At 45.6% G+C, this 11,289-nt stretch overlaps 1 protein-coding gene and 1 long non-coding RNA gene across 2 annotated transcripts; one reads left to right on the top strand and one right to left on the bottom strand.

The window, feature by feature from the left end:
- Nucleotides 1-1,142: 1,142 nt before the first annotated feature.
- LOC143166018 (uncharacterized) lies at nucleotides 1,143-7,754 on the bottom strand. The gene is made up of 4 exons (XR_012996356.1): nucleotides 7,696-7,754; nucleotides 3,908-4,019; nucleotides 2,275-2,323; nucleotides 1,143-1,348 (listed from the first exon to the last, which is right to left on the bottom strand). It is a non-coding gene; the product is annotated as an uncharacterized LOC143166018 (long non-coding RNA).
- Nucleotides 7,755-7,874: 120 nt separating this feature from the next.
- SMIM32 (small integral membrane protein 32) lies at nucleotides 7,875-10,816 on the top strand. The gene is made up of 2 exons (XM_076349988.1): nucleotides 7,875-8,533; nucleotides 8,705-10,816. Exons 1-2 carry the CDS (start codon nucleotides 8,475-8,477, stop codon nucleotides 9,081-9,083), a joined length of 438 nt encoding a protein of 145 aa, XP_076206103.1. The 5' UTR covers nucleotides 7,875-8,474; the 3' UTR covers nucleotides 9,084-10,816.
- Nucleotides 10,817-11,289: the final 473 nt, after the last annotated feature.

The following is an 11,289-nucleotide window of genomic DNA, read 5'->3' as shown; positions in this document are numbered from 1 at the left end:
GCAGTTTTCCTTTTATGAGTACTGCTATAGATGCAAAAAATACTGTTATCCTAACTGATACAGTTTTTTGAGCTTTTCAAATTTATTTCCATGAAGTTATGGCAATGAAACGAAAACCAATTTGTTTGCTCCATGAAAGAGCAGATGTTCCAGAAGCAATATGATTTTAGATTATTAAAATAACCCTTGTCACATGCTGATAGATTTTCTTTCTAAGTCTATTCAATAAGCACAAGTTTCAGACCATTTTTGCTGAGGGCATTTTACAGCTTCCCTGGGCGGTGGCCAGCGAACACTGGGATGCTGCAGACTCACAGACGAGCCACCACCCTGCAACGGAGCACCTCTCCAAGGCTTCCCAAAGCAGGGGCTGTTCCAGCACGGTGCAGTACCATCCCATTTGGCAACCGTGGGCAGCTACCTTGTCTTGACTAATACTAATTACAGTCTTAGGCAATGAGAGCCAAAGATAACGAGCCATCAGAGTTAATGAAGGGGGTGAAGAGGACTTACAAGGTTAAGCCATGCTAACAGGAGAACCAAGAAGATGAGTAAGAGTGGTTTCCCCTCCAGCAGACGTTGCCGGCCGGGCTTGCCGCTCACAGATCTCTTTTCCCATCTCTGCCTGGCAGCTGGGCTTTCCTCTTTCTTCTGGCTTACACAAACACACAGATAACCTAAAGCAAACCTTGCTTTCCATAAAGGCCTGACCAGTAACCTCCCACAGAAACAAGGAAAGGGCGCTTCTAGGTTTATGGGGAGCCTTAGAAATCTGAAACGTGAGAAAAATTGACTGATTTCGTCTGATTGAAGGCTGGGCCTGCTCCAGGCAGGGACACTGTGTAGTCACTTCTATAATTAAGTGAAGCCTAAATATAGAGTGCTGATAATACATATCAAGTCCTTCTACATTGGTGGTGGTGGATTCAGACTCCACCACAGAAGGAATAAACAGACACAGAAACCTGACGTACAGGTCTATGAGCCTTTTTCCCCCCTTTTTGGGCGAGTATGTTCAGTGAACAGTGCAAACTTTTCAGATCAGCTCTGCTGTAGGAATTGAAACTACAACTTTACCCTTTCCTTGTACACCTGCTGGTGGTTTTGGAGAGCAGAAAAAAGGGAAGAGGCTGTTTTTCTTAATGAAGGATTTAATAAAAAAAAAAATTGAAACAAATCCTTTTGTTCTGCCATCTTACAGGTGACTGACTTCAGTCTGGGAGACAAGAGTTCAGCTGACAGAAACCTTGGCTCCGCTGAGGACTGGCAGCAGCCAAGGCAGCCCCATCCCCTGCCGTGGGCAGGCCACCTGCTTCCAGAGATACTCCGTGTGTTTTACAGAAGGTTTCTATCTTAAAACAAAAAAGACGTTTGAGTTAAAAATGAGCAATGTGATTTGTTGAGTCAGACTGCTATGAATGACAAATTAGAAATTATAAAACTGTTTTTCTTTATCAAGCAGCACACAAACAATTAAACTCCCCAATTCCCCGGCCTGCTGAGGAACACTGTGTTCAATTTTCCTTTCATTTTTTTGCACTCATAGATGGAAATATGCCTTAAAGTGGTAGCCAGCCACGCTGAGAGTCTGGTAATTCCCAAAATAAAGTTTATCTAAAACTCTGAAGTTTATGCCCGGTCTGAGAAGGGTGATGTGCTGCTCTGTGATTTGATACGCTGTTCCTATCTCCGAGGGGCACCCATGGACCTGCAAGTCAGCCCCATTTATATGATCGTTGGTTCTCTGAGCTAATGCTGTAAGCAGGCTGAGCTCACACCGAGACCAATAATAAATAACCAACCTTGAGCAATACATTTGCTTTATTAACTCACGCAAGCAGGGAGGCACGCGTGCAGCAAACCCTAATGCTGTTGGGAGGTGAGGATTGCCTGGCTGGGGCAGAGGTGCTGTGTTAGAGCAATGGGACAAAGATTTAACTTTCCAGAGAGCATCTACACCTATTAAGATTTCAGCTCCATCCTTCCCAGGGTTCAGCTCCCTCTTCCACCCTGTTTTAGATGGTTCTTTAGTCTTTTTTACCACATCAGAGCACCTTGCCACCTCCAGCAATTAATCTTCCGGACCCCTGCAGGGTAAGGAAGGATTATCAAGTCGATTTTTTGAACCCGGAAGGGAGTTGCAAAATAGATGCCTTGTGCACAGAACCTGATCAGAGAGATATCCAGGCTTGGCATGCATACAGGGAGGCACCTGGTCTGTAAAAGAAACTTCCATATGTATGTCTAGGGCATCACCTAGGTGTAATAACTCACCCTCATTACTTGGTGTTGACTCCCCTCAAAATTTTCAATCAACATGGACCTTAAAAAAAAAAAAAAACAACAAAGCAAAAATCAGTAACTAGGGAAGAAAGAGGAACCCTGTCTACTCAACCTGTCATCTGCTGTCTGATAGACACAGCCGCAGCTTCCCATCACTGGCAGACCATGTTCAGACGCCTGCAAGAAAGGAGGAAAAATTTCTGACACCAGACAGGTGAGTTGTACAAGAAAAGTCATGAATAAAGACAGGCTCTGTTAATAAAAGAACCCTGTGATGATCTGCGAAGCTTCCCCAACAATGCTTGTCTCATCCCAAACACCTAATGCTGGCAAAATTAAGGTAGGGAGAAGCAGGGCAATGCCAGAGGAAGAGTATTTCTAGCTGAGAGTTCAACACTTTCTCAAAAGATGATGTGGACCCCCAGCCTCTCCTGAGCTGAATCCCCTACAATGAAGCTAATACTATGGTTAAACATGAAGTTTTACAGCATACCAGTGGAACAGGCAGGAGGAGGGTTATATATACAGGTGGGATGGGTTTTGTACAGCAGCCTGGAGAAAGACTCCTTCTATTCCCTTTGAGAAGAGACGTGAATAGGAGAGAGGTGAAAAGCACTATTCCCACAGCCTCCCCAAATCTGCTTCGGATCCCCAGAGTGGGGATCCCCATCCTGATGGGGATCCCATCAGGATGGGACAGACGTTGCCTTTTATTCATCCTGCAGGTTGGTAAGGGATCTTTGGCACCAAAAGCAAAACGTATTCAAAACTAAAACCTCACAGTGAGTTGTAACACACTGGCTCTTCTTTTCTTAACTGAAATTTAAGCCCCCAAAATTGGGGTTAAACACTGCAAATACAGACACTGCCTATAGCGCGTAGCCCTGTTAATGCACGTACCTGTTCTTGGACATATCTCCCTGTGACAGGCTGAACCAGGAACCAGCCCCAGGGAGCACCGTCATGCTGCAGAGGCAGAACAAATACGGCCACAAGCTAACATGTCCAGGCAGCCCACAGAGCAGCAGCCCATGTCTGCGCGAGGACCGAGCTGACGCACGCCCGATGATGGGGGCGAAGCCTTTCTCCTGCCCAGAGCTGGGCTGTTGCAGAGCCCAGCACAGCCCCTGCATCCCCTTTCGCACCCAGCTCAGCTCACAAACCACCATCACTAGAAATCAGTTCTCTAAGTGTAAAGGAGATACCAAAGACAACCTTTCTCTACAATTATACCTTTCGCTTTTAATTCCAGAGCGCCCTCCTGCTCATGTGCTACACGCACGGACGTACTGATGCTGCATCCCCTGGAGCGTCACGGGACACCCACCCACACGCTCCTGGCTGCATGAAACTCAGCTGTGCTTTCCCTTTTATATACACCAAGCAAGCTATCGCAAAGAGAAAATGAGGGGGTTTTTAGGACACAGGGAACCCACATACCTACTGCATAAGGACACAAAATCTTTCCCTACGGGTGAAGCTTCTAGCACTGCAGCACCTCTTGGAAGCTCTGTCGAGCTGCTGCAGTATGCTGGACCAGTGATGGGAAGGTAGAGAGGCTGGGGATGCTGCCACCGTTCACCAGTTATTTCCCTACATCCACTTGAGCAGTGGCAAAGCTTACCTGGACGGCAGGAGGTGCAGCACGCTTAGTCTCCGTCCTCCAGTGGAACACGCCTTGGTGAATCGTGACGCTCCTCACAACCCAGAGAAGAACAAAGGATTCGGACGCAGCCCTGACAAAATGCACACAAGCTCCCTTTTTCAGAGACTTCTCTGGAAACTTTCTAAATGCTTTTGCTTCAGCTGGTGCAAACATGCCCCACGAAACCTAATGTTAGAAGTTAGTTTTAAACAGCACACACAAGCTCTTTTGAAACAAAATATTTTCAAGACATCTCTGCACTTGGGCCAATTTCTTCAGGCATCCAACCCCATATTTAAGCACCAAAGGCAAGACCCCCAGATTAGATGTCTTGTGCTTAGTTTTATGCTCCTGCATTTGAAAATATGGTCCTTAATATCTGATTCTCAGGCACCTGGAAATAAGTATTTTCCTTTGGAGTGATTAAAAAAAAGGAAATAATCTCTGTACATTATTTTTATTTTTTTTCCTTTATATGGTTTTAAGGCTGCTTTTATGCGGCACTGGAAAGTTACAGCCTGTGATTTGTTGCATTCTGGTCTGCTAATAGAAATATCCCCCGACTGCCGCTCACTCCTAAGAGCAGAAGGATCGTAACGCAGATTGTAAATGGTTGCATTACTGAGAAAGATAATGTTTCTTTCCACTTTCATTTCCCTCGGTTGATATTTATCCTGGTAGGGGTTGCATAAGCATATGAGAGAGAGATCATGCATTATTTACCAGTCTGGAAATGGGGAAAGGCTCCAGCCTTTCACAGCACGGCTGAATCCCAAGCGGTTCCCACCCGCTAAGATTTGCATCGTATTTGGTGGTAGCTTGGCTGAAGGATTGTTAAAGCAAATATGATCACCCTGCCAGCCCGGAGAGCAGCAGCTGAGTGGTGCTGAGGGTCGCAGGCTTTATTTTCCCTTCTTTCTGCTCTGGACAGTTTATGTCACTATTTATTTCACACTGCGGCAAGACTGGACCAAGCTCAGGCCAGAACTGCTACCGAGTCGCTGCGACCGTCGATAAATTCCTTGGGGTCAGCTGGGGCTCTAGGAGGCTCCAACATCTCCGAGATGAAATTCCTTGCTCTTGAATGTAGCTGGGGGAAGACATGCCCATAGGGGAAGGCGAGATAGGAGAAGGCGAGATAGGAGAAGGCAGGGAGCCTCTCTGGCCCCGGGGACTTGTCCCCGTGATGCTACCAGAGCCAGCGATGCTGACCCAGCTTCCAAACACCCCAGGAAGTTGCAACACTGAAAAGTTTATTATTGTTAAAGTCCAGCCAGTGTCAGGCTCTGTGTTTGTCCTTGCAGCACCATTGCCAGCGCACATTAAAAAAACTAACAAAACAAGTCATTAAATGCTGGAAACCTTAAAAAAAAAAAAAAAAGAAAAAGAAAACAAGCAACAATAACAAAGCTACTAAATAAGAAATACGTTAATGAGGAAAAATTACAAGGAACTAAAGATTTTAAATGCTCTTCCAAATTAAGGAGAACAAAGGAAAAGCATCAGCTCTTACTTTTGCAATTAAGGTATTATTTATGGCAATTTAGCTTCTTTAAAGATTAAGCCTGGATATACTGCTGCAGAAAGCACATCAGATTTACTCCCAGGGCTTCTCATCAGTTTCTCTATCAGCTTCAGCCAGCCAGCCAAAAAGCAGAAGGAGTTCTGTGCACTCCCGAGCCTGCGTGCACACAGGGCGCTTGTAAAACACCCAGAGGATTTATCCCAGGGCCGGGTGGTTGGACCGTGACCATTAGCAGTGGTCCTCAACCCAAAGCGCTAGCACTGGAGCTGAACTACTGTATCTTCAGGGCAGAAAACAAATCTTCCAAGAATGAGAGCTAACATTTTGTAGGAGTAAAACGGAAAAAATAAAGATAGATTCCGGCTCTGTGTCTGTGTGCAACCTGCATGCAGACAGGGGTGGAAAGAGGAGGCTCAGAGGGGGCACCCCGTGTTTGCAGGGAAGAGACACGCAGCCACACGAGGTCGTACGGAGGCACTGACCTGGCAGAGCAAACAGCCCGTTTGTCCCCTCCCAGCAGCGAGGTGACTGTCCCATTGACGTGACTGTCTCACCCACCTCCAGGGACACCTCCGATGGCTCAGGGGAACGCTCCCCACGGGCTCAAGGGAGGGAGGTGGAGGATGAGCCCACGGCCACCGAGGAGCCACCCTGGCAGAGCCCTTCCTTCTCCACCTCTGCCCGGTTTGACTCCGAGCCGTCAAGCAGAGCGCCACAGGGCTACCAAAAAACCACACTTCTGTGCAGGGACAAAATGCACCCGTGACTACGAAATTCACGTGCATCCTCTATAGGGTTTTTCCCCCCTCCTGCAGAGTTGGTAACATTTGCGTAGAAGCTGTTTATAACAAACTTTTTGCTGAAGTATGTGAAATATTAAGACTGTCTATGCTATTTATAGGACTCAGCCCCCAGATGCCTTCCTGCTTTTCCTACAGACTAATAAAAACAATAAAGTAAATAAATAAAAAAGGATGCAAAGTTTGGTTAAACTCAAAAACAGTTCAGGGAGGAGAGAGCTGAAGACAGGATGGTCCTGGGATGACATCCAGCCTTGCAGACATCCATGTCGTGCTGCTGCCCGCAAACTCTCCTATTTCAAGGAGACGTGATAGGTAAAACAGTTGCAAACTATATTGGCTTTTTTATGACTCTGTAGGTTTTTCCAACCCCTGTGCTGGCTGCCTGCCTCGGTGTCCTGTTCTTTGAACCCACAGAGAGTAAATAGCTGTGACTGCTGTGGCTCTGCGGGCAGGAGACGTGTCCCCAGGAGGAGCGTTAGGTGCAGGCAGGGAAAGACCCCCCAGCCTCCCCGGAGAGCAGCACGTGGAAGAGTCAGCTCACTTCGGCTGAAAAAAGGGGAAAAAGAAAGAGAGAAACAAGAATCAGCAAAGCCTTAGAGGAAGATCTCCTTGTGAATTCAAAAGGTCCCCAAGACTTGGGGGTAAACATGCGGTTAGTGGTTTTTCTGAGGACAGATCCAGAAGGATGCGAACAGGGATGTGACAGCCTTCAGCCGCCTCAGCAGACCTGCTGGAGACACAAGGGGTTTAACTGGAGCACCTGGAGCTTGGCAGGAGACGAGGAACACGCTGACCAGGGCCTCAGAGGGTGGTGCCCTCTAGCAGAGACTTTATTTTATTTAAATCTAACTGACCAGAAGATTTCTCTTCTCTTCATTCCCCCTTCTCCCAGCAGAAACTTTTATTATGCTAATTGAAACGTTTAATCACCCGCGACTGTTGGCTGCAATATCTCATCACAAGCAGCTTTAACGTTTGCTTGGATCAGCACCCTGGGACTGGAGAAAGTGTTTCACCCTTTCCTCTGCCCAGTTACCAAGTGCTCCTCTCTTCCTCGCTCCTCTCGCCCCCGGCCCTGCCCCCTGCCCTTTTTCAAGTTGCAATGCGTTGAAATAAAAGTATTAACGGCGCTTATCCGATGCATGGGAGCGAGAGATTGCGAGAGCGAGCTGGCAAGCAGCCAGCAGCTAATGGCATAAAAGCAACTTGATGGAAAAAAAAAAAAAATAAAATTAACATGCTGTCAGGCTGCAGAGGGTGCTGGGGACCATATAGAAGGGGAAAAAAAAAAAAAAAAAGACATTTTCTGATTACTCTAGATTTTAACAATAAAGGTCTGAGGAAGAAAGAAAGGTTTTGATGCAATTTTCTCCTTTTTGTCCCATTCTCTGTTACCCTCCCCCAGCCCTAAACCTCTAGCCGGAGCCTCAGGCACTCACAGGGATTTATCGGAAGATCTCTTCCTTTTTAGCATCGTGTCACTGCCAGATGCACCACGGGCTGCAGAGCCGGTCGGCACCACCACGCAGTTCTCCCCTTCCCACGGTAGCAAGTGGCACTGCGGTGGAGCGTCTGTCAGGGGGGAAAGAAAAAAAAAAAGTCATGTTTGACAGAACCCTGCAGAGTCCCACCTCGCAGCTCAGCTGAGCCAAGGACAGAGAGGAGGTTTCCAAAGAACTAACCCCTCTCCCATTTACAGGGACGCTTTTGTGGTGTTTCTTTTTTAAACAAGGGACATTGGTCAATTTTTTTTTTTTTTTTTTTTAATTTATTTTTCTCAAAGCAATCGAAAGGAGTGCCTGGAAAGCTCAAGCAGAAAGCTCAGCCTCTTAACGTTGGCTCCACAGCGTGCTGTTAACTGGGATTAAGAAAGTCAACTAATGCTTCACAGCACCGGGATTTCAACAGCACGGAGCCTCCTGAGGCAGAAAACCGCGACGGCAAATTCAGCAGGATCTCAAAGCAGCAGCTGCCTCTCCCCGCAGATGCCATTTAACCCCAGATTTGTGTGCATCCCACTTCTGAAAATCACCTACAAATCCATCGTGCCCTCCCTTCACGGACAGTGAGCACTGGCAGCCAGAGCCTTGGCTCCTCTCTGCCCGGCTGCCAGCACCGGAGCTGGATTAGGGAGAGCCTTTTCCCATGCAGGTGGAGCGGCAGCACGGGGCTCCCAGCAGATTCCCAGAGCTCCCAGCCCGTCCCGGCTGACCGGCAGATGATCCGGCGCATTTCCCCACAAGAGGCGTGCTGGGGGAACGAGGGCCAGGACACGAGGTACCTGTATCATTTTGATTAATATTTGTGGATGAATGCTGTAAATATGAGCCAAGAAGATTTAAAAGAAAGTCACTGAGCCATGCGAGTGAATTAATTTGCTTTTAGACAAAATGCGGCTGGTTTTCAGCCCTTTACAAGCAGGAACATTATTCCTTTCCTATGCCAAAGACTGACTGCGTTTGCTCTCCTGCTTTACTTCCACCGTGGAGGAAATTTAAGCAAGAACATGTATAGTGAATTGCTAAATTCAACCAGTGCCACTGAAGCTCACCTAATCATTCAGACCAACACGCCCTACCTGAGCGGCACACCGAGACCCGTGAGCTCCTCCGCTTTTTACATGTCGACAGCCAGGGTGTTAAAAGAAGGGGAAATAAATAAGCCAGACCTGGTGACTTACATCATTCTGTTTTTCTTTCTGCTCTTGACTGTGACACTCATTGTGCTCTTCATAAACTGCCAGCTGAAAAATTCTTTTTTTGCTACTCTTCCTTACGACAGATCGCTCAGAGAAGCGAGGAGCCCGTGGAGGACACAAGCTGTCTGACACTAGAGAGAAACTATGTCTTACAACAGTAGCAGGCACCAGAAACCCTGTGCAATAAGGCGTTATTTCCATATGGCAGTGAGTGGATTTGACCCTCTTTAAAGTAATAGGCTGCATCGCAGGAAAAGGTTGCTGAAAAATGTGCTGTATGCAAATCGGAATAGCTGTAAATAAAAGGCTCTGTTATGAACTAAAGAGAGAATGCTTTAGCAAATTTACACAGTTTTGTGCAAAAAATTGCCCCATGATTCCAGATTAAGCTCTATATGTATGCAAATGTCATCATCCAGCCATTCAGTGTCCATACAAGGATAGTTGCATTACCAACAATCTCTGATTTGGGCATCTGGCGGAGCTTGTTACCCATGTTTAGGAAACCATAGCATCAAATGTAAAAAAACCACAGTATATTTACCTAACAGCTCCACGCTGAGGATATGAGTTTACTTCCCAGACCCATTTCTCTCAACCGTTGCTGAAACTGCCTGGTAATGCAGCGGGAGTCCTGCCAGGCAGGAGGAGAAAACTAAAAATCTTTATTTAGGCTTTTGATTGTGATTCTGATGTTTTACTGCATCGTCAAACAGATTTTAAGTTACCAGTTACGTGAAACACTAAATACCTAAGGAATTTGTTTTCAACTTTCTTAAGCTACAAAGGAAATTATTCACCACGGCATGACACCAAAATAATCAGGATGTGGAGAAGGAAGGAGAGAAAATAAATATCATTAATAGTATGTAAACTAACGAAAGGGGAGAGCAGAGTGCTCCGAGTTCAGTACAAAAAGTAGGTAACTTCTGAAAGCCATAAAACACAGTTTTATAGGAGTAGTTGCTTTAATACACAATATCCCCACTCCTTGCTCTTTATATAAAACTAGAACAAGCAGAAGCGTGCTTTACCAATATGGCAACAGTCTGATTCAACACTGATCACTGGCAAACACCGGTGATTTAAACACCGGTTTAAATTACTAGCTACCTGCTTTTGTTCTAAAAGCTTCTGCTTAACCTTGTCAGCTGACATGCTATTTTACAGACGCTGGTTTTTAATAAAATGGCAGTTACAGCACAATTCCAGATCCAACTGCATGAACCCCAAAACAGTATTTCTATTTCCCACAAACAGTGGGCAAAAGGGCTTTTTGTTGTTTTGGTTTTCTTTTAACCCCAGTAGCTCAACATACAACTGTGTTTCTGGATGGCTGCAATTGAGTCCTAAACCCTATTTTTGCTCCAGTTTTTGCTAGCGGATCGTCTATCAGAAGAATGGGGTTCAAGTGGTGTCAGATGCTGTGCCCCTAAATCCCTTCTTAACGTGCAGAGTACAGCAGAAGTGCTTTGTGTATATATGTACATAACTTACTTGATCCAAATGAAAAGATTTTACAACGCTATTGTACACGTACAGGCTCGCACCCAAACACACAGATAAAACGTGTATACATGGGAGCCTGTTTGCAAGCTTTTTTTTTTTTTTTTTTACACAGAAATTGCACAGTTGATAACACTTCCGTGTCATTGTCTTGGTTACCATGTTTTATTATGCTCAAGTAAGTTAAGCTACTATGTAACAGGTTTAAATATATCATTCCTCAATAGGTGGCCAATTTTTATCTCCTCTGAACCAAATTTAACTGGTGTAATTCCAAGTAATTACTCTAATGTAGAAAGCAAGAATAAATTCAAGTGTGTTTATCTCAGCCCTTTTTGAATAAATCAAGTTTTATCAAATCAGGCATTTCTTATTTATTTTTAAGTAACAACAGCTTGTCTTCAGCTACCGGCCATAATGAGTTTGGTCTAAGAATTTCTGCTGGCAAAAGCCTCAGAACCTCTTAAAGCACATGTTGCATTGCACCCTACTGTACTTTATTTAAACGTTCAGGAATAACCCTGGAATAACCCTATTTTTCCCCACAGCCCGACAGTTGGAGTAATACCCCAGAAGAACCTGCCACGCTTAGAGCGCTAGCTGGTTTACTGGGAAAACTTTTATGCATGCCCTGTGTTGCTCTCATCAATACCCAGGATCACTTCTGTTGCAGCAGAAAGTTCTATTAATGACATTCTAACCAATGCATGAAATGTGTGTATAGAAAACATCAGATACATTCTCTTTCACCAGGCCCAAAATTCAAGTTGACCATAAAATCCACTTCCTGACCACAGGCATGCCAGGAGAGGGACCGACGGGCATTTAT

The sequence above is a fragment of the Aptenodytes patagonicus genome, chromosome 12, assembly GCF_965638725.1.
Source record: "Aptenodytes patagonicus chromosome 12, bAptPat1.pri.cur, whole genome shotgun sequence".
NCBI classification, from domain to species: Eukaryota; Metazoa; Chordata; class Aves; order Sphenisciformes; family Spheniscidae; genus Aptenodytes; species Aptenodytes patagonicus.
Note: the sequence above shows the minus strand (reverse complement) of the source record. Positions and strands in the feature narration are given on the sequence as shown.

Bases quoted from the DNA above. Each gene is read 5' to 3' on its own strand.
- SMIM32 (XM_076349988.1), top strand. From the start codon at position 8,475: ATGATCCGGCGCATTTCCCCACAAGAGGCGTGCTGGGGGAACGAGGGC. The intron at 8,534-8,704 runs GTACCTGTATCA...CCTATGCCAAAG, and splicing joins AACGAGGGCCAGGACACGAG to ACTGACTGCGTTTGCTCTCC.